General features: G+C 39.8%; 1 protein-coding gene across 1 annotated transcript in view; it reads left to right on the forward strand.

Annotated features, from left to right (window-relative positions):
* Positions 1-277: 277 nt before the first annotated feature.
* ZNF827 (zinc finger protein 827) overlaps positions 278-26,241 on the forward strand; it is an 80,417-nt gene continuing 54,453 nt past the window's right edge. Inside the window, exons 1-4 of the mRNA XM_029959601.1 lie at positions 278-311; positions 430-1,440; positions 6,136-6,308; positions 16,505-16,988. Of these exons, the coding sequence (XP_029815461.1) occupies positions 278-311; positions 430-1,440; positions 6,136-6,308; positions 16,505-16,988 (1,702 nt within the window). The remainder of the gene's footprint in view (positions 312-429; positions 1,441-6,135; positions 6,309-16,504; positions 16,989-26,241) is intronic.

Genomic DNA, 26,241 nt, shown 5'->3' on the forward strand with positions numbered 1-26,241 from the left:
TGTGTATTTTTGGGCCTGAGAAATCCCTGCTTTATACCAGAGAGTTCATAATATTTGGCAGGATGTACGGACTATGCCAGTAAAGAATTATTTGTGATATATGAATATATATTATGTTTATATGTATTGTTGCAGTTTTAGCTGTTTTAGTTATGCTGTCTGAAAGATGACAAGCTTGTCATGATTTTGGCTTCTAAGAAAGATTTATTCATTTTCAAAAAATATTTTACGTGGTCACTCAATCCAGGCTGATTCCAAGCCCGGGCACTTTAGGGGGATGTTCTGTGACTATTCAGGAGGGTCATGCAGAGGTCAAGCATGCTTCATTCTAAGAAACTATTTTACAATGCAGAGGTCAGGCATGCTTCATGCTAAGAAACTATTTTACGCAGATTTGGGAATAATACTGTTGTTCGTGGTTCCACACAGATGGTACCAGACAGGAAGAAGTGGAAGGGGAACTCAGTGAAGAAGAACGCTGGTTTGGAAATTCTTCAGAAACTCCTTCAGAAGCATCATATGGAGAAGTCCAGGAGAACTTTAAGTTGTCTCTCGAGGACAGAATCCAAGAGCAGTCCACTTCCCCGGATACCTCTTTGGGAAGTGCAACGCCGAGCAGCAACGCAGCGGAGCTGGGATCCATTGAAAATGAGGCACTAAGAGACACGTTGCAGAGCAAAGAGCACCTTTCTCCTGATGTGTCATCTCTGTGTGAAGAAGAGCCTCCTGGTCCAAATAAGCCACTGAGCAGTAACCTGAGGCGGCTCCTGGAGGCTGGCTCCCTCAAGCTGGATGCCGCTGTTACAGTCAATGGCAGAGTTGAGTCCCCCGTAAACCTTGGCTCGAACGTCTCCTTCTCTCCACCTGCTCATCACGCCCAGCAGCTGAGTGTTCTTGCCAGAAAGCTCGCTGAGAAACAGGAACAAAGTGACCAATACAATGCAAGCAGTCACTTTATATGGAATCAAGGTAAGTGGTTGCCAAACTCAACCACCACCTGTGGTTTGTCCCCTGATTCAGCTATCCTGAAACTGAAAGCCGCAGCCAATGCCGTTCTGCAGGACAAATCTTTTTCGAGGACTGAAGACCCCATAAGATTTGAATCCTTTTCCTCACCTTTCAGTTCTCAGTCAGCCAGCTCCACGTTAGCAGCTTTATCTAAGAAAGTGAGTGAAAGAAGCATGACTCCTGGGCAGGAGCACCCGCCTCCGGCGAGTTCTTTCCTTTCTCTGGCTTCCATGACCTCTTCAGCTGCCCTTCTCAAGGAGGTTGCTGCAAGGGCTGCAGGCACCCTCTTGGCTGAGAAGAAGAAGTCGCTGGTTCCCGAGGATCCCCTGCAGCTTTCGGAGATGAAACAAGAGAAAGCAACTCCGCCACAGTCTTTGGAATTATTGTTACTACCAGTCCCTAAGGGAAGAGCATCCAAACCCACTAGTACAGGTATGAATACAATTTGAGCCACTAAATAGAATGTATTTGTTTTGCTATAGGCTTCTATAACATCTCTTCAATGGGTCTGGATTTGGTTTGATTCCATGTCTTATGAGAATAAGAAATAGATACTTTAGGTGAACAATAGAAAAGCTTTTTAAGATACCACTTTGAGACCAAGCTGTCACAAATTTTTCCATATTTGAAAGATAGGAGTGTACAGTTCAGTAATTTTTTTCTCTTTTATTCCATACAATAGTATTTTCTTCTCTTACCAAGTTTAGAATAAGTCCACAAAACATTTAATAGAGAAGATCAAAGAATCCCTGTTAGGGAGCTCACAGTATCAGTGAGCATGTACAAAACTAGTGCTTTTGAAATACTGGACAAGGGAGAATTCTCCCTCCTGCTGTCTCTGTCACAAATGGACTTTTGTATAATCGCTTACTACCCTGTCCTAATTTACCAGAGTATATTATTATGTTGCCACTTTTCATTAAATTTTTTTTACAACCCTTTGTTGTTAACAAGCAAACCCCAACTAAACTGCATTTCTCTAATTTGCTCAACGAGAACCATTTTACACTTCTGACTTCCCTCCACCAGTTCCAGCTGTTGACGGTCAAGGAATGAGGCTCATAGGGAAGAAGAAGAAGAAACTCTCTGGGTAACAAAAGCTTTAAAGAACTGACAAGCCATGCAGGGGGATTTAAATGATCCATCTTCAAACTAAGGAATAATAATTTTTCTTTCATCTCTTTCTATAAAAAGTTCCCATCATGGATTCATATTTCTGGTAGAACATATGACTTCAGGTCATCAGTGTTCTCCCTGGGGTGGATTTCTGCTGCAAAGGGAGAAGAAGCGTGGCAGCCATCTTCACCAGATGCACGATGTGGTTTAGTATATTAGAGCTTTGTCAGGAATACTAGCTTGCCTGTGCAAGTGTAGCAAGGCAGTGTACAGGTATGAAGCCTGACATGGATGTTACATAATTGCACTGCCTTCTCTCTTGACCTAACCTTTTTCTTTAGGGGTATTATGAGGTCTGATCTGTCCCTGTGCAGCTCAGGTCAAAACTCATAGGATAGAAGCTATTGGATGGAAAGCAATGCTCATCCCTCCCTTGAAAGAGAAGAGGGAGGGATGCAATAAGTTGCAGCCAGAACCAGTTTTTTGCTCTGTGTTACATGTGTTCTGCAAATGCTTTGCTGGTGTGCTTTGCCAAGGCCATTAAAGTGGCAAACTATTCTTGGCATGGATCTAGCCTAAGGTTTTCATTAGTTTAGATGAAGTCCTTTTTGGGCTAGCATAAGCTAAACCAGTAAAAGGTCCTTTCATGTGGGAATAGGAGTACCCACGCTGGCTACACCAGTGTGACAGTAGTCATTAATTTAATGTAACTCTCCCCACAAAGACTGGCCTTCATATAAGAAAGGCAGCAATGTATAGAAAGGAAGTAAGGTTAAAATTTATTTGAAGCTCTTACTTTATTTCCTGCAAGGGGAAAAAGTTGTTCACATCATAAGTTTTTACTGGGGAAAAGTACATGGTTATAGTAAAACCCAGGCTTTGTGTTTGACCAAAAAACTGGGATTTGTCTGTGCACCTTGTACTAGGGGAGTGCTCTGTTACTGATGTGCCTGTTAAGTACTGGCACTGTACAAACTAGCTCTGATGCAGCAAATTTCAAGAAACTATTCTCTTTGCTGAAGGCCCAAGCATACTGTGCTGGTAGAAGATAACAATGGGGGCTGATTGCCTCAGGTCCTTGGTAACCAAGGAACAACTGCTTATTTTTTATGATATATGGGATCAGTATCCCAAGGGGAAGGGTGTTTCCTTTCAGTTCATACACACTGGGCCAACACCAGTTGACATCCAAGAAAACTCTAACATTTCATAACATTTCTGAAAGTTCATTTTCTGATATGAAATGTTAACTTTATTTTCAATAGTTAACTGACTGAAAATAAAAAGCAAGCTGTTGGTTAGCATATCTGGATGTTGATTATGGTGAGCCCGACTCCTCCATTCCCTCAGCCATGGAGAAATACATCTTGTGAAAAGAGGTCACTGTTTAGTGACCTTTGGTTGAAGACTTCACTTTTGTAAAAGTTAAATAAAGCAGCTGAATGCGTATATTTGCCATGAAAATAAATGTCACGCGTTCCTGATTCCTTTTGCGCACACAACCTTATGGCACTAAACCCAAAAAATAGTATTTAATCTTATGGTGCTTTATCTTTTTGTGTCTGTCTGGTTGCTCCTTGAGACTTTTTTTTTTTTATCGTGTTCCCAGAGAGAAACATCTTTTCCCAGTAGGCATAGCTTGAGTGGTCTTTTTTTTCCCCCTCTCATACTTTGAACTTCTAATGCACTGATGAGTTTGCTTTACTGTTATGAATCTGATTCACTTACCCACCAGCAACATCTAGCTTTGGTTATGAGATCAATACTCAGTGAGATTAATTAGATGTCGACAAGTAAGGAACAGCAAAGATGGAGGCTATTTAAAGAGGAATAAGTTAATAACAAGGGTATGCCTGCTGCTCTTTTGTCCACCACGTTGAGCTATTTGCTCAGAATTATTTCAGGCAAAAAGCTGGAGTCATGGCTTATCCGAGTGTAATTGCCTCTGAAATGGCATGTCAGGTTTGGTCAACCTAATCATTAAGTGCATTTTTTTTTTTATAGTGAAGTGGTACAGAGAAGACTAACTTTTATATCAGTTGGTTAATGTTGCCAATTTTATAAACTGCTCACACCTTTGGGATGAAATTTAAAAAGAAGTGTGGAATCTCTATTCTGATTGTTTTTGAAGGACCGTGGGTGGCAGACCTTTTTTTACTGACTGAGTGATTGTTTGGTGTAACTTTTTGCCTGTGGTGCTTGCAATTTTGTTCCCGAAACTTCTTTGGGAAGCACTGGCTGATTCTCTCCTCACTGGAATAACTCTTTCCAACCAAATGGCACTGTGTGATATAAAATAGACATCAGTATAAATGAAGGAAAGCTGAAACCCATGTTTTTTTTATTCTGAGCTTTTTGCAGTATAGTATAGAACTAACGTGGTTCAGCTTTGGAGCACATTGGCATAATTTCTGTGTAGCACTAATTGTTAGTTATCACTGGAGTCACATGCATTCATCCCAGTTCTTTGTATATTTTGTAATGTGCTAAACCACTGATCCATCTTGTTTGTGGACTTATTTTTAAGGGGGTCAGAAAGAGGTAATACCTTGTAACACATTTCTTTTCCGGATGATAACCAGAGGCTGGAGAGAAGATGTGATAGAACAAAAAGAAGTGATAGGTAAAAATGCTACCCAGGAATTTTTTTCTGTGGTTTGTCTTTCCCCTGCCTTTTGTGAGGAAGTAAAGATGTTTAAAAACTGAAACACAAGTAATTATAGCATTGGTTTTGTCTTACTCTTTAGAGGTGCAGAGAGGAGAACAATTTGATATGTTAAGTACGATAGAATATTTCACAAGGAGAATTTCTGAACTTGTAATAGTGCACACTGACATTGTGTCCTTTTTCTGTACTTACATAATGACTACCTAATCAGTTGAATTACAGTGGTTTTGTTTCCCACTTAATAGCAAGAATTATATTTTAGGATGTGACAGATCTTTCTGGGGGTTTTTATCACTTAGTTCCTCATCGAGGGAATTTGATGTTTGCAATATCCTTATCAGTAGAAAAAGACCCTGATAATAATGAAATTAAATAGTCTGAGGGAATTTTTGAATAGCAATATGCACATTGCTGAGCTCTGAATCTTGTCTTCTAAAGTGAGGAAAAAGGCATCCAATTCCACTGTAATAGTAGGCCTTTCTTTATAATAAAGAAGGGGAAACCATGGTGAGAAGATGGATGGATGGTTGGTTGTGCAAAGTCAGCCACGAGGAATTTCTCTTTCCTTCGAACTTATGACTAACCATATTTGCCTGATCGATGCCACCAAATCCTTTCCTTATCTTAGGTGAACTGGGCAGTAAAGTCAAGTGCAGACATTTAGGAAGGCAGATTTAAAGCTCTGGCAATTAGAGGAGCAGAAGAAAACCTACGACCCGAAGACCTTTGATGGCTGACATAGCAGCAGTATCTGCTCAAGCCACAACTAAACAATTTCAGCGGCAGGGCTTCTGAAGTCATTCACTTCTGGTGTTAAATATATCTGATATGCAATACCAGCATGCTTTTCAGTGAAGCTGTGGATTCTCCTATGCTTTATATCCTACTTTCCTGCTGGCTGACCATCAGATATGGAAATGGATCATTTTTAACAGTTAAGCATATTTTCCATACCCTACTACAGCCAGCCTTTGATAGGAAATGAAACTGCAAAGTGATGATTATAAGAGGCATTCATCTCAGTTCAGTTAAATTATAAAGAACATTAGGACCAGGTGAGGTAGAGTAGCATCCTCTACTGATTAGTGAAAGGATGTTTGGGGCATTAACCTTTATAAATTATGGTGACCTTTCTTAGAGGGATAATAACTAGATAAAGGGGAAGAGGCATATGTGACGGGGAGGAACTGAAATTTCTGGTACCCGTTGTTGTTTCACTGATATGTCTCTTTACAGATGAAACTCTAGCATTGAAAAATGATATCTTGACTATGTTTGCAAGGGGAAAGTATTTGCCAAGTGGCTGTAAAGGATCCTCTCTTTTTCTTCCCCCTTCTGCTAAGCCTCAGAAGAGGAAGGGGGAAAACCTTTCCAGTGTCCGATCTGTGGTTTGGTTATCAAGAGGAAGAGTTACTGGAAACGGCACATGGTGATTCACACAGGTTTGAAGAGTCATCAGTGCCCACTCTGTCCATTTCGCTGTGCACGCAAGGACAATCTCAAGTCACACATGAAGGTAAGAGAAGTGTTTTCTGACAACCAAAGTACTCGAAACATCAGTCAAGAAATGATGGTATAACAAACCTATTTCATTTGCATTTACAAGAACAAAATTTCCTTAGTTGTACTGTGAATGATGCCTTTCTTTAAGCAAAGAGGCCATAAAAAGATAAAGAAATAACTTTTATTCCCATGCTTGCCTTTCCGTTTTATGCAGTGTGGAAAACTGCCTTGGGTTATGTCAACTTGGTGCAGCACAAGCTGTCTGTGACTGACTCACTTCTGGACCTGGAACCACCAGATGCAGGGGTGTTGGGTTGGGATGTGGCACGCAATCACATCAGTGCTGCTTTTCAGGATGCCAGCTAGTAACTCTGCGTGCCATTGCATCACACTAAGTGGGCAAACCAACTTGGCCAGCTCTAACAGAAAGCTCCAGTGCTTTCTACAGACAGGCCTGCAGTATTAACTTTTTTCTTGTTGTGGATTTTAACTGCGGGCAGCTCAGCAGTGAATCATCTGAACCAAAATGAATGGCAGATTATTCTGTAATGTTTTGTTTTCAAGTGTTTCCATTAAGTTTAGAGTGTGCTCTTAACTCAGCCTAAGTTTCAGGCTCGAACTGAAGATGACCTCTTGAAGGAATCTCTATCTGTATTGATACAGAAAAATATAAAAATGTAAAGAAACTTGGTGTCTGCTTAGCTGAAGTACTACATGGTTGCAACATAAAGAATGCCAGGTCTTGCAAGCCGTATAATATGCTTGATGAAGTAAAAATGATGCCTGTCCTATTAGCCCTTCAATGAAGAAGCTGAAGTTCAAAAAAGTTTTCCTTGTTAATGAAGTCGAGTTTTATAGTAATAGTAAAATGGTTTATTATAATTAGCATTTTATCTGTTTTAGACAAATGTGTGTAACAGACTGGTGTGAAGGGGGACAGAAATGCCTGTGCAGGTTTCTTAGATGCTATTGCAGAATCTGAGCTCACTAGAGAGGAGTCTGACCTTCCTTATACTCAAGTAACTATTCACTTCAGTTTAAGTTATTCAGATTCCACTGATCACAAACAGCAGATCTTGCCGTGGTTTAGGTCATTGCTGGGTCTGAAATCATCCCCCTAAAGTCTGAAGGCTCATTCCTTAACACTTTAACTGCGAATCAGTGCACTACTCCCAGGCATCCTTGGTGTATCATGCTAATCCTTGTCAAGTAGGCTTGGTGTTTATGGCTCTTTCTTTTAGGACTTGGTGTTCTGTGTTGACTAGAGGGCACAGATGGCCATCCTAAGTAGAAGATGAATGGATAGAATGGGAACACAGCATGAAAAGAAACTGTTTTGGTTTGGGGTTTTTTGTTGTTGTTGTTGTTTTGGGGTTTTTTTATTGTTTTCAGCTGTTGACAGCCTGCACAAAAGCATGCATCACCTACAAGCTTGCTATTCCCTGCCAAAGACCTGTTGTTTTCCCCTGCTTTGTAAAGGACATCCCTATTATTCCCTGCAGAGATACAGGTACTTGTTCTCTGCTTTCTTTTGCCTTTTTGGCAAAAATTGTTTGCAGATTGAGGGCCTGTCCCTTCCTTTATGGCATGGTGATTTCCACAGGTGGTCACTGGTAGGACGTTGGAGAAAATTGGGGACTTTTTCAGTGTCTCTGTGTGCTGTCAGATTGGTGGCTCTCTGAGGCCTTTGTGCTTCTTTCTGCTCCCCTCCCAGCATTAATCCTTTCATTAACTGAGCCTGCATCAGCTTAAACCAGACCTCATTGTACAGCCATGTAACATGTAGTGTTAATTATTTGGTAATATGGAAATTATGACCAAATAGTGCTCAGTTAGAAAACACTGACGTCAGAGACAGGCCCAGAGCTGCTTGACTCAATGTAAGAGATTACAGCCTCCTTTAGCCTTACTGTGAAGGCAATATCTGAAGTCTCCTCAGTCAATGCAGTCCAGTCATGCAGGTCATGATGGAGTTGGGGGTCTTTTTCTGGTAAAACTGCTCCCTATTTGAGATGAAAGTAATTGTCTATAAAAACTATGTGGTCTGCATTTTCATTTTGTCCTTGTTATAGTCTCATGGATAGATGTAAAGAATCACAAGGACAACAGTCTGAAAGTTTATGTTTCACCTTAATGTCAATCAGTTTCCTACATACTTTCTCAATTGACTAGGCCATTTGTAAAAATATTTTCTATCACATCAAAATTGAAACAGGTGAATGAGGTAAGGGCGTGTTAGTCATGTGTCCAAAAGTACCAGACATAATTTGAGGGTTTTTTGGTGGAAGTATAAATAATTGATAACCAAATTAAAAATAAAAAGTACCAGATTTCTTTTCTCATTATAAAACAGTGCTCCTTTTGAATCTGTCTGTATATGAGATGATAATACCTGGCGCATATATAAGCCAACAGCGTTCAAAATGGAATGAATACACATCAGAAATGGTACAGCACAACTGGGAGCTACTTAGGATGCAGTGTTCTGATTATGCCAGTAGGTTGTTTCAGTTGTCTTCATTGTCTTACTATCCTTTGGGAACCACCTGGCCTATCTCCTTCCTGGCAGGCAACTTGTGAAGGCAGAGCTGCTTCCAGCTCTCCAGCCCTGTCTCCCTCCCCATGAGGCAACTGTGGCTACAAGTGAAGACACATTTTTCAAAACTAAAAATGCTACTCAAAATTAAGGTGCCAGGTTGGTGTTTGTTGTTCACTATAAGCCAATTTTTTTATTCCAGAATGCTATCACAAATCAAGCTTTTTTCCTTTAGTGCTGCTCTTCAGTTTTCAGGTTTTATGCTCTATTGATAAAGGATGACAGGCAAAACCTGTTGAGGTGTTCTGTCCAGCTGCAGTCCTCAAAAAAAAATCTAGTTATCTTATCTATCTTTCTTCCTAGGCAGCATAGGCAAGGGTTTGAACCACCTCATGTTTTTTCTAGGTTCTTCTTAGGTATTCTCCTTGAAACTGATTATTCAGTGATTTAATTTCCATGAGTGGTTTGTGCGAGTCCATATGGGCCTTCCTTACTGTCTGTATCTTTAGGTTAATGACAATAGCTACATAATATAAATACTGTGTAATTTCATGGTAATTATAACATGTCTAACTGACTGACCCAGAATACAACGTTGCCAATGTTTTTGGTGTCTTGTCACCTGCTATAGAGAAAATCTTAATAGAGAGCTGGAATGATTCCAGCCCTGACCCGTATTTGGATCTACATGTGCTACCCACCACGCTGATGGAGCATTCTTCCAGCAGGGGCACTTTGCCAGGACCAACTCACAACTGGAGGCGAGGAAGTGAAAGGCACAAGAAGGGAAACAGAAGGAAGGTTTCCACACAGACACACAAGGAACAAGGGCGGCTGAGTAGCCTGCCTTTTAAGGCACGCAGTGTTATCTGTAATTGTCATGTTGTGTTTAGATTCCACTGTGATAGGCACCTTAGAAAAATCCTAAAATAGACACAGTACAGAATTTTATTAGTCTGTTTTGGAGGCAAATTACAGTGCACGCATAACCACAAGTTCTGACCCTTTTTCCCAGGAATCTGAGGGGAGCATCTCAGGACCCAATTCTGGTATCATAGTGTGGTTTCCAGGGATTCTGAGAATACTGAACTGAAAATGAAGCTGGAAAAAATGAATGGTTAACTCAGAGAGGTGTCTTGTCCAAGCAGGCCACAAGTATTGTACTTGAGTTCTTCTCTCTGTTTATCTAAATATATATTCAGTTGGAATATGTTTTCTTCTTGAGAGAGTATCTTTTGGACTTTTTCTGCAGAAAGCAATGGAAAGTTGTGGTATAGTTCAGCGAGATGTGTTCAGGCTTTTCTGTTTTTCCTGGTAGGGATTAAATTCACCTCAGAGCAATACCGCAAGCATCAGTCAGACTTTGGCCAGTTTGTGTCTTTGGATCATGCACATATCTTCCTCAGCAATTGGTGGACAGATAGGCTGTGAGATCATACAGATATGTTCCAAGAAAGCAACAGGATATTAGCCTGAGCACTTGGAAGGGGGAATGAGGAAGAGGAGCATATGGCCAAAACCAATATCTATAAATGTTCCTTGTGCTGCTATATAGACCTAAGGCAGAAATGGGTGAGCTAGCCCTTCTAGCAGAGGAAAAGAAGTTTAGCATTGTGGACACATTCTGAAACATGATGGTATGACAGCAAACGAGGAAAGAGAAGATGAAGCTTAGCAGAAAAGTTAGATGCAGTGGTAGGCAGGTCATGTGATGCTCAACCACAGGATTTTCCTGCATTTGTTGCTTATGAAGAGGGACCATGTGGTGAGGTCTCAGATTGATGCTCCTGTGTAATATGAAGAGGGTTATAATCAACTTCTCAGTTGGGAATCAGGAAAGGCCCTGAAGAATGTAGCCAGGTGCTCACTGCCCCTTTGTGATTTGTAGGTGCTCACTGCCCCTTTTCCCCTTTTTGTTCCTCAGCTAGTGTCAGACAACTGAATAAGCATTCCTAATCCATTTTTGTGAAGTATAGGACAAGTTATTTTAAAGCATCTTCACCATATTGGGAGAGGAAGTTGACTGTGTTTTATGAGTGCTTTTTTAGTTTGATTTAAGTTACGCTCAAAGAGCCCTGGGAGCCACCTGTGATTCCATCAGCTGAGGGGAGGCAATACAAACTTGCACAGCTTTTCAACATGTTAAATCTTTGCCCAGAGTCTCAGACAGGTGCCAAAAGTGACTTCAAGTATTTCCTTTTTAATCTTGTTACTTTTTGCATATGAGAAAAGGATAAGGCAGGATATGCATTGATAACTTAAATCTCTAAGGAAAAAAAATACTGTTTTTTGAACACCTAGTCCAGTCTAGCACTGCAGAGAGGCTTTTTTTTCCCTCCCCTTTGCTTTCAAGCGAAGCAAAGAAGTAGTTTCAAAAAGAAAATACTATATAAATAACATATGTGTCCTGAGGGGAAGGATCATATCAAAACTAACACCATACGTAGCACTAAACTTTTGAAAATACAATACTTTAAAAATTAGGGAACTTGTCAGAAAATAGCATGAAATGAAAGAGCAGAGGGCACATGATAGATGCAAAATGGAAAGTGTAATCAAATGCTGTTGCGGAAGGCGGCATTTTACTAAAAGGGAGTTAAACCAAAAACAAACCCAGAAAAAAACAGTACATAGGCAGATATGACTGACTGGCTAGGATGTAGTAGCTTTTGATTGTAGTAGTTGCTTAAACAGCTGCCCCTCATGGAAATGTTAATCCTCTTGAAAGTTGATGAGAAAAACAAAACTTACAGGAGGCAAAGAAAGAAGTGATAATTAGGTCACAGAAAGTAAATAAAGAGTGAACAGCCAGAAGCAAATATAACAGTGAATAGATTCAGCAGCCCAACCACCTTATGGTCTGCTCTTGCTTAGGAATGAAGGTTCTCAAAAAAAAAAAAATTCCTCTTACTCTGAATATTTTTAAAATAATTTAAAAACCCTGTTAAATCCCACAAAAGAAAGGTGAATGCCTTTGTCTGTTTGTGGAAAGCATTACCCCAGTTTTAAGGAAGGGGAAAAGAAAAGTTCTACCACAGCAATACTACAAATTTGCAGGACGTGCCTATGTCACTGTATTGCTCATCCCTACACCCTGGTGTATCCTGTTGGGTGGGATCACATGTATTTGTGACTGTGGTACATCTATATGGCTGGTGAATCACCAGGGATGTTAATTTTAAGTATGAAAAGACGACCTAGGAAACGTCTTATGATACCAGAAAAGTTAGTATGTCAACAAAAAATGTAACAGAAAAAAAACCCAATTCAGTGCTACAAATGATGTGATACGATAGGGACATGTGGTTTCTGTAAAAGAAAATCATGTGTTCTTATATTAAGATGTTTTGAGCATGTCAGGAGAATCATGAACTTAAGAATCAGTTGAAATTTCTTTGGTCTATAAAAAAGCCTTTGGCAAAGCTTCTCACAGAGAAGCTGCCAAATAAATTAAGCAATATGATGTACTATGGCAAATTAGAAATCCACCAAGAGACAGTAAAACAAAGGGTAGGAAGGAATTAGCAATTTTAAGCATGACAAAAGGCTAACAGAGGGGTGTTCCATTACTAAAAGTGGAATTGTGCATATTTTAACAAATGTGATTTGCACATACTGATGACTGTGGGTAAGAAAATTGTAGATGATACAACCTTATGTGCATGAATCAAGATTAGAAAAGGCAAAGATTGAAAGGGAAAAAAAAAGGTTGACTGACTGATAAACAAGGGGGCAAATGAAGTTATTGTTGACGAATACAAGGTACTGTACCTTGGAAACCAGAGTCTAATAATGCACCTGGCTGTCTGATATAATGAACTGTAAATGCTCAGGAAAAGTATCTGGATATCATTGTAGACAGTTCAATGAAAACCTTTTCTTGACATGCACAGGAGTAGTTAAAAAGTACACTAAATATTTCAGTGTCTGGAGAATAAAACAGAAATAACACTGAAAATATGACAATGCCATTATTACCATATGGTATGCTGCCACTTCTGGTCACTACATCAAAAAAGACATATCAGAAATAGAAAGGATTTTAAAAGTTGGCAATGAAAATTATTAGTGGGTTAGCAAAGAAAGAACTCCCTTTGAAGAAGGAAGCTGAAAAGAATGGGACTGCGAGGAGGGTAAGAGAGGTGTGATCAAAGGTGGGAGGTGTGATAAGAATAATGCATGTGATAGAGAAGAAAAATCCAATTGCCTCTTTTTTTCTTTCTTGTAATTTGAGAATGAGGAGGTAGAAAGAGAAACTGAAAGAAACAAAACTTAAAAACTGTGACCAATAGATTACTTGTATCAAAGTCCTCAAACCAGCCTGAAGTTTGTAAGCACTGTATAGTTTTGTTTAAAAGATCGAGCACACGCTGAAATAACTGTAGAAACACAAAATATCATTTGAGAGTTGGCAGACTGCAGGGTTAATAAAGATAATAGAAGTACTTTGCCCAGACAAGGAGAACATCCGTAGTTAAAGGAAATAAACTCAGAAGCCAGAAGCCTGTAAGTGTTTCTGACATAAGTCAAACAGTAGTTTTATGGGATTTTGAAAGAAGCATTCTCTATGAGCAGGTTGTGCACTGTGGCTCGTTGCAGTGTAATTCAGAGAGATCCAAATCTGGCAGCAGCTGGGCTCAGACTGGGACTTTGGGGAAAACCTGCCAGCTGCACTCTTGTCTCCTCCTGCCTGTGATTCTTGCAGGAATGGCCTATTTGAGTCTAAAGAAGACATCTGATGGTTTGAGTAGCATTAACACAGTGTAAGAGCCATTCTCTGTCTCATGGAGGGAGAAGGCAGCTTTTTGGACTGCAACATTGTGTGGCCTAGATCTTCCCTGTGGCTTTCTGTGTAGCTCTACGGGGTTTCTTGTTTTTCATTCTGCAGCAAGTAGTTACTGCCTTGACTTTTCCCTCCAAATAGCATAGAATGGCCAATTCTTGGCTCTTTCAACTGCTGTTGAATTAGAAAATAAGGGACAGTGTTTTCTTTAGAGGGACTTTCGCTTCAGTTTCTAATAGTGTTCAAATTTTTAAATGAAAAATATTATGTATTTTTGAAAATAAAATAATAAAAATATGTTAAAATCTTCTGGTGGCAGTTGACTTTGGACGTTGTAGGCTAAATATTGGACTTGATGTTTTTTCATATGTTTTTTGTTTTCTAGATCTAAAATTTTTCCTTTCGATACGAAAATATTTGGGCTTGAATTCTGTCATTCCTTCGGCTGCAAGTTATAAATGTACTTTGTTTTATGAGAAATCCATAAAATTTTTCAGCTGTTACTCTCTTTGGGCAGGAAAAAAATCCAAATGAAATGAATCAGTCACTCCTATTTTCATCCATTCTCAAAAGATATTGCAGGGGTGGCATGCCATACTCCCAAGAAGAGAAGGTGGGCTCCCACATTGACTCAGCCTTCTGAAGGCATCGTATTGATGACAGTGATAAGGGCCTCTAGAAGAAGTGGTTAAATAGGTAGGCAGGGAAATGTTGATTGAAGGGGATCCTGGAGAGAAATCCTGACACAGAATCTCAGTGGGTGTAAGAGATAGAGTTGCCATGGTGAGAGTGCTTGCTACCATCAGTACATCTTGGTGCTCTTCATGAAGAGTGCTGTGAATACTGACTGCTGTGCTTACAGACCATCCTGTTTCCAGTAGTGTAGACAGGCAATCTGCTTGGCATTTCCATTGTAACCTGTTAATATTTAGGATTCATTGTGCTGCTATTCTTCTGTGAGGTTGCTTTGAATCTGTTAGGTTACCATTAGCTTCTCTCTTTTTTTTTTTTTTTTTGTTGTCAGGTGCAGTTATAAGATTCCAGAATTACTTTGTCTGTAAATGTCATGCTTATAAAACACTGAGAATGTCATTCTGTGAAACAGCTGGCCAAGAGAAGTTCTCTCTCGCTGTGTGTTTGTCTAGTACTATTCTCTGGAGCCCTGGAAGAACTGCTGAATGAAAAGTTATACAGCACTAGTGAAATGTGTCTTCACTGAATGCAAAAAGCACAAAAAGAGGGACATCTCCCAGCTTCATGTTTTAGCAGACCAGAATTGAGGTCTTGTGTATGTAGAGCTAGGGAATCCTGGGTTGTGACCGAATTCCTCTTACTACACAGAAAATTAACTGGGCCAAGTCTACAACCATGGGAAACTCCAGCCTGAATTTTGTCAGGGCTGTGTTTGGGAAATGCTACTGTTACCCCAGAGCTCTGCAGTGTCTGCACTAGGACTCTTGGGATGTAGATCTCAGCTCTGCAGGAAACTGGAAAGTGCTGAAAGCCTTAGCTAAAGCTGGGTTTTCTAAGCTCCCTGGTGTAGAGCTGAGCTTTGATTAGAGCCGAAACTCTCAGGGCTTTTGGACTCCCAGATTGTAGCAGCAAGTCTTGGATCCCTGGCACAGCTGGCTGCTACTGAGCCAAGCCCAGGGAGCAAGGGAAAGAGTGCCACTCAGTAGGGTAGGGGAATCACGCCTTGTGTGCCAAGAGTTCATTAAACCTTTCCATGTTTCAGGTGAAATATTTTGCTTGCAACAAATTGCCATTTTCCAACAGAAATCTGTCTCACTGAAATGTTTCCAACCAACTCGAGTCACAAGTGAAAACTCAGTCTGGTGCCAGTTTGCCCTGATCACGTGTTCATCAATTAGTAAGGAACAAATGTATATATTTGCCAGTCTTTTTGCAGAGACTAGCCCAGAATGCCACTGTCAGGATTTAAAATTTATTTGTGAAGTCACAGTGGAAGAACTTTTCAATAGAACTGCTGCTATTACTCTGGGCTCAGTTGTTCCTTCCCTGTAACGAGTACTGTATTAAACAAGAAATTGTATAATTATATGTATGTAATTTATATAGTGTGAGTGTGTCTGCTCATGTAATGTGTTAGCCATTACATATGGGTGGATGGGGTTCTCTTTAAAAGGTAATCAGGATCAAACCTAGTACCCAGGATACTAGGCATTGTGTTCATACTGGAGCATGCAGGCTCTGTGAGAAAGAGCCTGCAGTCAGAGTATGAGGACAGTAAGATTAACTGTAATTCTTAATAGACTGTTAGAATAAATTGCAAACACCATATTTTTTGTTTGTATTTTAACATAACAGAGCTGTTTATTTTCTGGTAGAATTAATTTGCAGCAAACTATTTCAGTAACTCCTTGGTATTGCCAGGTGCTGTGTTTTTACCCTAATGATACATAAATCAATGAAAGACATTGCTATGCAGGTTGGTTTGGTTTTTTTGTTGGGTTGCTCTGAACAATTTTTATTTGTGAGGTTGCAAAGAATGATGGTGGTTTTTTTTAATCAAGAAAGCTACTAGTTACAGTTTGGAAGTCTTTATGTACTGACAGGTCATCAGGATCTGGTTGTAAGGACTGTTTGATCCAAAGCAGACTTCATCATTTCCAAGCTGCAAAAACAGATGTTCCTGATTTTTCTGTTTTCAGTTGAGCCTGATGTTTGTGTTCTTTGACTTACATGTGAAAGAATCCTACTGTTCTTAGTGCCTGACTGCTTTCCAAGTGCTCACAATGAAGAGTTGACTCATTAGTTATCATCATCTTTTTTATTTAAAATAGCATGAAAAATGTAGAGTTGAGATTTCTACAGTGCTATTAATCTGTTTTGCTTAACACATGCTTTTATCTTTCGCCTCTTGAACCAGGTTCATCAGCACCAAGACAGGGGCGAGACCTTTCAATGCCAGCTTTGCCCTTTTACCTCCTCCCGCCACTTCAGCCTGAAACTCCATATGCGTTGCCATCAACATTTCCTCAGGACAGAATCTAAAGTGAAGGAGGAAATACCAGAAACTGAGGTGAAGGGGTCACCACAGCTAAACAGTGACTCCTGCCCGGGACCACAGAGGGAAGGAGGTGGACCTGACCTCACGGGATCAGCATCTGTATCTAAAACACCTGATGTGGCTGGGCAGCCTGGTGGGGGTGTTCCACCTTTACTGGTGAAAGAAGAGCCCAAAGACGACAGTGGTGTCTCAGCTGCACCTTTTGCTCTTAGCACTGTTGACAGAGCCCCCAACAACACAAAGCTGAAAGACTCCTCTGACTTTGTGGCCAACACAGCATCAGCACTATTCAGCCAAGACATCTCTGTCAAGATGGCATCAGATTTTCTTATGAAGCTGTCAGGTAATTGAGCAGCAAGCGGCAGCATCAGCTGCTCCTTCACGGGCTAAGAAACACTTTGCCTTGGGTTTGCTAAGTCAAAGAATTGCAAGGAGGGTAACCTTTTAGCTTCTTAACTTAAAATTTCTTGTTTCTTTTCATAGGAGAGGTGCATGACGGGGGGAGGAGGGGAAACAGTGAGAAAAGAGAGTGATTTTGCTGTTTAGTTGCTGGGATTGGGAGTCAGAACTTTTTATGCAGGCTTTGAAGTTCATTGACAATTACCTTGGCAAATCTCATTTGGTGTGTTTTTAAGGTATGCTCAGTACCTGCAGTTCTGGTTTGAAATCACACTGGTTTGAATATTCAGCTAAGTTCTCTGCCTTTACACCCCTGTTAAAAAGGACCAATAAAGTACTGGTCACCTTCCTTTCAGAGTAGTATTTGAGGTCTAAGTATAAATACGTATGAAGTATGAGTGTTATTGCATTTCTTAGTTATTAACACTTTTTTTAAAAGGATGGTCCCTGATTCATGAACAGCTTTTAATTTTTTTATTATTTTAATTGAAATCCCTTTCTAATGCAAAGCATGTGTTTAATGGTTTTTTTACTGTCAGATTGTTGCTGTAGGAATGATATTCATATGTGAGACTCTGAAGTGGAGGATGTGTTTAGGGTGAATCTGTTATATTTTATGTGCTCTTCTATTGATATGACTGAATACTTCAGGATTGTCGATATGCTGGGGAGGTGCTCTATACCAAAGTTTTTCAAAATTGGCCTTGAATTTTTGAAGAGAAAGAAGTCAGGAAAATGTTGCTGAAGAAACTTCTGTTTCACAAGGAGATGTCAGTTCCTAGGGCAAGTTTTAGACTTTGGAGATAGAAGATAATCTTTTCAATAGAGAATAATTAGTCACCTTCCTCTTTTAAATGGAAAGTAAGTTACATTTTAGCAAATTTTATTGTCACGTAAACTAAGGAATTAACTCTGTCTTAATGCCATTGCCTTGGTGGAACCACAGCCATTTATTTAGGTGAGGCTTGCAGTCCTCATCTGCCCAGATTTTTATACCTCTGGGATCACAGTTCTGTGAGGAATTGAGTACAATGGGTAAACACAAAAAATCAAGACTGAGGCTTCACGGAGCCAAGCTGGAAAACAGGAAAGAGCTAAGGGCAATCAGGAGTTGAATTGGGCTGGCACAAATGGTTTGCTGTGTGGGTTGGAAGAAGCCATAGAACCCGCTCTTTAAAAAAAAATTAATAATCCATTGATATAATTTATTGCTATGACTAACGAAAAGCGGGCAGGATGAGTCTGTTTTGATTTGCTTGTACATTTTTTTTACTTGAGTTTCAAATTTGGCCTCTATGTGAAATCCATTTTGCATTGTCTAAGAGCTGTCCCACACATGGGGTTGTTCTGATGTCAATCTTTAGATTTGGGTTGCTGTGCATGAAGTGGCTCCTGCACATCAGCAGTACTGACCTGGAGATGGTAGTGCTCATGATGGCTGCATGTAGCAGAAAGCAGGAGAGGGGGGGAAAGCCTGAAAACTGAGAAAACATACAATATTTTGATGTGCTGCTTTTCGAGTAGCAGTTGATGGGGAGCTGTTTACAGTTTGGCAGACGGTCATGTTTTCAATGTCTGATCTATTGGCATCAGAAAAAGGACACATAACGTACGTTATTCATGCAAAAGGCCTATGCAGTTATTTTATGGTGACTTACTAAAGGTCTTCAAACCTGACTTGTATGCACTGTTACCTAGCAACATGTTATAAAGTCACTGGGGGAGCGAGATGTATGTGTAATTTTGTATGTCCGCATATTTGGATGAAAATGTGCTGCCAGTCACCAAGTTTGGTACAGAAGAAGAGCAATGTCTAAAGGAAGGGAATTTCTTTTCTTCTGAGATTTATTTTGTTACCTACGTTTACTGCGTGCTTTCCTCCCTATAGTGTGCATAAATTTAGAGGAGAAGTAATTCTCTTTTATCAAGTTGGCTAAGTATTAGCTGCATTTTAACAGTTTACTGTGCTGAACGAAGTTCCTTTGAGTGATTTCTTTATTACCACAGTCTTGTTAGGCCCATCACAGCTTCAATTATTTGCCCTACCTTTCCAATGATATAAATCTTTTGACATCTCAAATTGCATATGCCAATTGCAACAGCCAGCACAGATTTGTGAGACCAAATTATGTCAAAACAATCTAATTTTCTTCTCTGACAGGCCTTGTGGCTAAGAAAGAAGCAGTAGATAGATACACAGACATTTAGAATTTGGCGTTTATTCATATTGAATATTGATGGTTTAAATGAACGTTTATTTTTGCTTGCCAATGCTTATTGCTCCTCTTCTTGGAGGGGGCCTGTTGGTTCTCATTTCTGTGCAGTTTCAGCCTCTGCTTTTTCCAAGTGTGTGACTCAGAGGAGCGCTTGTCTCCCTTCAGACCTGAGTTCCAGTTTCCAAAAGTTTAACTGGCACACCGAGGGTGAAAGATGGTGCAAAATTGGTGTTTATTAAGTGTTGGGAATTTTAAAACTGAATCTTAATAAGCATGTGTATAATCTTGACACTCAGTATTATTTCTGAGTGTACTGTGCAGCACCTCTCTAGTCTAGATGAAGTGGATGTCAGATGGTTGGAAAACAGTAACACTGAAAGTAGTCCACAATCAAAAGAGAAGAGTTGCAATCAAAAGAGATCTGTGAAAAATGTGCAACTGTTCAACAAACAGTTGCACAAAACACGAGACCAGGAACAACTATCTAGGTAGCAGTTCTGTGGGAAAGGAACAGGAGTTAACAGCATCATACTGGTGCTAAAAAGGGCATAATTGTACTGGGGTACAATAGAGAAATAGCCTCGAAGAAGGGGGAAACAGTCCTGTTCTTCTCAGTCTTTCTGAAGCCCAAGGTTTTGGCACTATAGCTTATAAAGAGTGCTGATAGATAGAAAGATTTAAAAGGATACAGTGGAAATGACTGGGAAGTTTAGAAAACATGTCCAATGAGGAGAGCTAAAAGGGAGTAGACTGTGAAGCCCATAGAGAAGACTAAGGAGAGTCATTAATGACCCTTTAATGCATTAAAATGTCTGTCATAGGGAGAAGGAAATAATCTGTTGATGATTCATCATAGAACCATAGAATTATTTGGGTTGGAAAAGACCTTAAAGATAACCTAGTCCCAACCCCTGTGCCGTGGGGCAGGGACACCTCCCACCAGACCACATTTCTCAAAGCCCCATCCAACGTGGCCTTGCAAACTGCCAGGGATGGGGTATCCATAACTTCTCTGGGCAACCTGTTCCAGTGCCTCACCACCCTTCACAGTAAAGAATTTCTTCTGTATATTGAACCTAAATTTCCCCTCTTTCCGTTTGAACCCGTTACTCCTTGTCCTGTCACTGCAGTTCCTGATGAACAGTCCTCTCTGACTTCCCTGTAGACAGATGTAGGCAGATGATGTCTATCCACCCATATCCACCAATGCTTAGCCCTGTCATAGAAGGCCACCAAATTCATCAGGCATTGTTTTTCCCTTAGTTAAGCTATGTGGGTTTGTTATCACCTCTTTGTTTCCTATGTGCCTTAGCACAGTTTCCAGGAGAATGGAAATTATTGTAATTAATCATAAAATCATAATAATTAGGACAAAAATTAAGAGGATTATATTGCTGTAAGTTTTAAGTTAGCATTAGGAAAGTCTTTCCACAGTTAAGCTATTTAAACCTCTGTGATAGTTTGGCTGGAGAGACTGAGGCATCTCTGCCACAGGACAAATTTAAAAACATGTTCAGAACGGGTTAGGGGAGCTTTAGATTTAAAGAGGTTGAGAAATACTGGTGTGGGTGACCTGTTGAGACCCCTTCATCCCCAACTCTGTGCCATTGCTTGCCAGAAAGTTATGTTTTATGAAATAAGGCATGACACAAATCACCAAATGTAAACCTAAAAGTTAAAACAAATCTTGAATTTTTTTTTCCAGATTCCATTCACCAAGTCCTAGTTTAAATTAGGAGAGGCTTTCAAATTCACAGGAAATTTAAAAGAGTTCTCTGAAATTTTATTTAAATTTGTTTGTAAAGGGAATTAGCAGATGACTGAACATATAAACAGAGGAATATTTAAGCATGGACATGTTTTTACGTTCAAATCTTCCCTCTCTTATTTCAGTAGAACTGCTTACATGGCTTTAAGTTGCCCGAGTACTTTGCGGTATCAGTGCTTTGCCAGAATGTTTTCTTCCCCCAGTCCATTAATTCCATATTGAAACTTTGTAACAGCATTCATATCTTAATTTGAAGAGTATTTGCTATTCCTGTTTCAAAGGTTTCAGTGGCAGACATTATACAAGCCGTCTCTTTAAATACTGATGTCCTTCCACCCACTTTTAAGGCTTGGGGTTTTTTTGTAATAAAAAAGTGTCTTTCACAATGATCCAAATTACAATGGCCAGTGTACCCTAGTGGTGTTATTATTGTGCCTGTGTTATGTGCTGCAGTTACTTTTAACATTTGAAAATAAATGAATCCCAACAAAATGAATGGGATTCTTGCACTATTGCTCTCAAAGGGATTCTGTGTGGAAACAGTAATTGTAACACATACTTCACTGCTGGCCTCTCTCCCCCACCACTCTGTGTTAAACAAGTGTATTACTCTGGAAAGCATGTCTCTTCATCTTTTGAAGTGTTATCAAGTGGGCCCTGCTTCTGGCGTTCTTTTTATGTTCCCCAAGTTACTCACGTGGAAGAACTTTAAAAAAGAGAGGAGGAGGGAGCTAACATGCTGAGGGTTTGGGGCTGGCCACGTTAAACAAATGAGAAAATATGTTTTCTCCCGAAGTCATATCTGCTGTCACTGTCCTGTGAGAAGTCAAATCTTTGTTTTGGAAAACCATGCCACTGTGGGACTTTGGTGACTGTCCAAAGTATTGGGACTTTGCATTCCTGTTTTATTAGCTGATTCCATTAATGGAATAATGAAAGAGTAAGACATCAGACAGCTACATACAACGTATTAGTAGTTAAGCTAAGTAATCACTTGGATTATTTGTCCTGTTTGGCTCTTGAAAATTGCTGCATTCCTGAAAGGTAACACAAGTAATTTGAAATGTTTTAGCATTTGCCACTGACAGTATTGAACTGACTGGCTTGAACTCTTCAAAGAGGTCTTTTTAATAAAATAAAAGCATGTCAAATAAAATTGTCGTAATTGATGTATTTGTGTTGCAAGTTCCAAAGAAAAGACTGCTGCCTATATTTAGGTTTCATAGTTTACGCCAGAATGTAAAATTTCAATTAGAATATGTAAGTGCACAGGACTGGCAATTGTTGAGCCATGTCCTTAATTTAAAAATACTGTGAATTCCGAAAAGCTACTGTCAATGCAAATACTTCTGATGTCATGAAGATCTCTCTTTGAACTGTGTCTCCAGATCCACATTTGAATAATTTCCATATAGACCTTTAATTAAAAATAAAATTGTGAAGGGGCAATAGCACAGCTACTTGCAACTTGGACAAATAAAAGCTTGTACTAAACTTTGCTACTGATATATCACCACCCTTATAATCTCTTTTCACTCTTACACTTGGAGTATAAGACTAGACTAGACTGATGGCTCTTTTGCTTCCCTGATTACACCATTACTCTGGGCAGAAGTCCGAGCTCATGAGCCTTTCTCTCACATCTATCCAAAATGGGAATTGAAAACACTGTTAGTTCAATTATCTCTCATTGTTTGTCAGTCTCCTGGTGTTTCTCGCCTCTGTTTCTGTTCCTTTGTGGAGAGAAGACATTTCCATATTGCAAGTAATTCTTTCCTATCAGCAACAGATTTCCCTTTGCTCCTTTCACTGTCCTCCATCTCTTTTCTCCAGCTTTCCCAGAATTTTACCTATTCTGCTGCTGTTTTGATTTTTACCTGGAAAGGAGAAGATGGGCTGGCAGAGATTACAACCTTGTTTAGCCTGTGGGACTTTAGCTGTGTAACAGACATCTTGGGGCATGGAGGGATGTGAGGTCCTACAGGTGCCTTAGCAATTTGCCTGATTCCACCATTGGTCATTCTCCAATGCTGTGTCTCATTTTGCTTGACTCCAGCTCCCTAAATACAGAGCAGCTTTAGAGAAAATCAGGATAGTTAGCTGCCCTATTCTTAACCCCTGCTTACAATTTTTAACATACTTAAGCAAGATGGTTTGGAAGATCTCGTATTTTAAGTGCTCTCTGGAAGCCCAGGGGTATCAAGTCACAGCATCATTGTATTTATGATTGCCTATTCTGACATTCCACTGCACTGATAAAAAGAAACTTTGTAATGCTGAGCGCCCTTGAGTCATAAGTAGCTTTTCATTGATAATACCCATCCTGTTCCTTATAGCGCTATAGGTTACTTTGTTTGGCTGAGGGCAGAGTAGAGGGCTTTAAAACTGAGGTGTAATTGATTTAGAATTTCCAGGAGGGTTAGGTAACATGAGGTGCTCTGGCACAGATTAATACTCCAGGGCAGAAGGTGCTAAAAAGAGCCCAGCTAGACTGGCCTGCTAGAACAGTATTTCTCCTTTTGGGCTGCTTAGTGTATACAGCCTCTGTGTTTAATAAGTTGAGCATAATATATCAACCTAATTGGATTTTAGTCTGGAGATTCTCTAACAGGTTCCAATTCCATAGATTTTTCTTGCAAAGCAATTCTTTCACCAGTGGCTGCTTCTGCAGTTTGTACCTCTTCCTCAGTTCTTGAATGTCATCAAATATGAGCCATAGTCTCCATGCAGAATTCCAATACCCACCTGCACATTTCAATTACTAGAAAAAAAACAGTAGATGACCCAAGTTATACCCTTTATTGACCACAGCTGCCTTCAGGATGATGTGATGCTCACTGTTGGGGACCCGTGTCTTCCAAACACTGCAGAACTGATCTATCAAAGGTCCTTGGTTTCTCTTAACCACCCCAACTCACAACTTACCATCTGGAATGGAAGGCTTTTTGTCATTCAGATTCTATAACTCCAGTAAGACCTGGATAAAACACTGCCCTTTCTTCCTCAGGTAGAAGTCATGCCATGGTTCTTTTGCCATACTGGCTCTGAGGAAAATCTCAAGGAGGCCAGTTCAATTTGCAGTACCTTTGGAATGTGTCCTCAGTTTCCCTTTTCCCTCAGCCATGACTGCCCTGCTCTCTCATCTGTGTAGCTGTAGTCAGGCATCACTGGTAAAATAACATGATGGAGCAGCGACGTACTGTTGCACACACATTTTCCTCACAGTTCCTTTTGATCCAGACTGCATAGATGCTTTATCTTATGGCCTCTATTGTGTGGCAGCATTTTTGTTGTGGATGCTGTTTTCTTTCTCGTGTTCTTCGCTCAGACAGATGGAATAGTGACCAACTCTGTGCTGATTGTGACTTGTAATACTGAGCTTGCAGTAATTAGCCCATTTTTGCTCTTTCAATTATAAACGTTTTGAGCATTTAGAATCCTTGTAAGTGGACTGATGCAGTGAGCAGCTTCTATCAGAGTGTTTCAGATTAGTGGCAGATGCCCAAAGTTTTTCTTGTGGCATTTGGCAGTTTGAGGAAAGTGGTGTAACTTTCATCATCTACTTTTGCCAAATGGCTCAAATGATTCCAGTTGCCAGGAAGATAAAAATCAGCAGTCTGGAATATTCTTTGATCTATGTTTTTTCTGGATATGGAATGGAACAAATGGAGCGTTATCAACCCTGCTTGAGAGACTCCTGCCTGTTGGTTGCATTTGCTGGGTGGGTTTGTTTTTTTTTAACTTGCTATGTATTTCAAAATTAAATTGCTGGGTTTTTTGGATTCAGTCTGCAGGCAACACATCCTTCATTCTGTTCTCATTGCTGTTCAGAATGAATGTAAATTAAATACAAGTTTAAGTATTTGTATGTGTATCCATTTTTGTATGTAGATAGAAGATACTGTTCCTTCTGGGGAGTAATAATTTTGTCATTCACATTACTTTATTAGTCTTCAACATAATCTTTTTAGTTCTTGTCTAGTTCTAATTTTTTTAAACATTCCTCAATCATGTTTTTTTTAAAAACTGGTCATAGTAAACTTTTATTTCTCTTATTTGCAATGTTTTTTCTTACATCTGTTTAGTGTTTTGCCTAATATGACTAGTGGATGCATCATAGTTGCTATATCCCATGTGTTAGCAATTTTGTCCATAATTGTGGATCCAAGATGGGAGAGAGGCAAGAGTGGTGGGGACTTTTGTTGCTTAGGGGCTTATTTTTTTTTTGTTTGTTTTGTGTGGTGTTTAGTTTTCCCTCTAGTTTTAATGTATGGATCTGATAGACTGGACAACATCCCCTTTCTTTACATGTCCTTCTATTTTAGGTTTCCCTTACATTAGAACCTACTTTAGAACAAAAACCCTATTAATTGTAGCCATTGGGTTGAAACTGACCCAGTAGTTGTCTGATTTTGTTTTTATTTTCTGGGGGAATTAAAATGAGGCTCAGTGATTTATCTACAATTAAAATGTTTAATCTACAATTAAAATGTTTGATTTTTCAAAAACATGGTCAGTTCAAGGAATGTGTTGCCGGTTAATTAAAAAAATAAAACTTTCCTAATTTATTCATTCCCTCTTCTGTCCAAAACAAAGCAGCTAGAGTAGGCAGAATCAGGAACATAGGTAAGAGCAATAGTCTGGGATTCTTTTCCCCTTCATGTAGTACAGCCAAATGCACATCTTCAGAGCTTCCTCTGGACTGTGGGACCCTGACCTTGTTTCATATTTGTCATAGGTGACACACATAGGTGACAGTGTACATATCTCACAAAGAGCTCACTTAGATTGTCTGATGCCATGCTGGTAGACTTGTTTTCAGCATAGTTGTATCCTTGTTATCCTGGGTGATGGCTCAGAAGTGTGAGGAAGCAGTGGCTTACAGCAGCACGTGCTGTCATAGTAGGAGAGCTCATGTATGGGGTAGGGAAAGGGGGACATAGGAAAGGAGGGAAAGTTGGTGTTCAAGTCATTCTGGATGTGTCACCATCACTAAATTATTTAAACTCTGCTATGATCTACCTTGAATTTCTGGTTCTCTGAGCTATTAAAACTTGGCTTTGTCTTAGGAGGGTTTGAAGATGCTCTTTATGGATGGGATGAAGAGCATAGAGGCACCACTTTACACTTGCCCTTGAATTGGGTCAAGTTGGCTGCTGAGTTGTGTCGTGGTGATAAGAGATTTTAATAAATGCTAATTTCTTCCAAAAACA

Source organism: Manacus vitellinus, unplaced genomic scaffold, assembly GCF_001715985.3.
Source record: "Manacus vitellinus isolate BGI_N305 unplaced genomic scaffold, ASM171598v3 scaffold_0_pilon, whole genome shotgun sequence".
NCBI classification, from domain to species: Eukaryota; Metazoa; Chordata; class Aves; order Passeriformes; family Pipridae; genus Manacus; species Manacus vitellinus.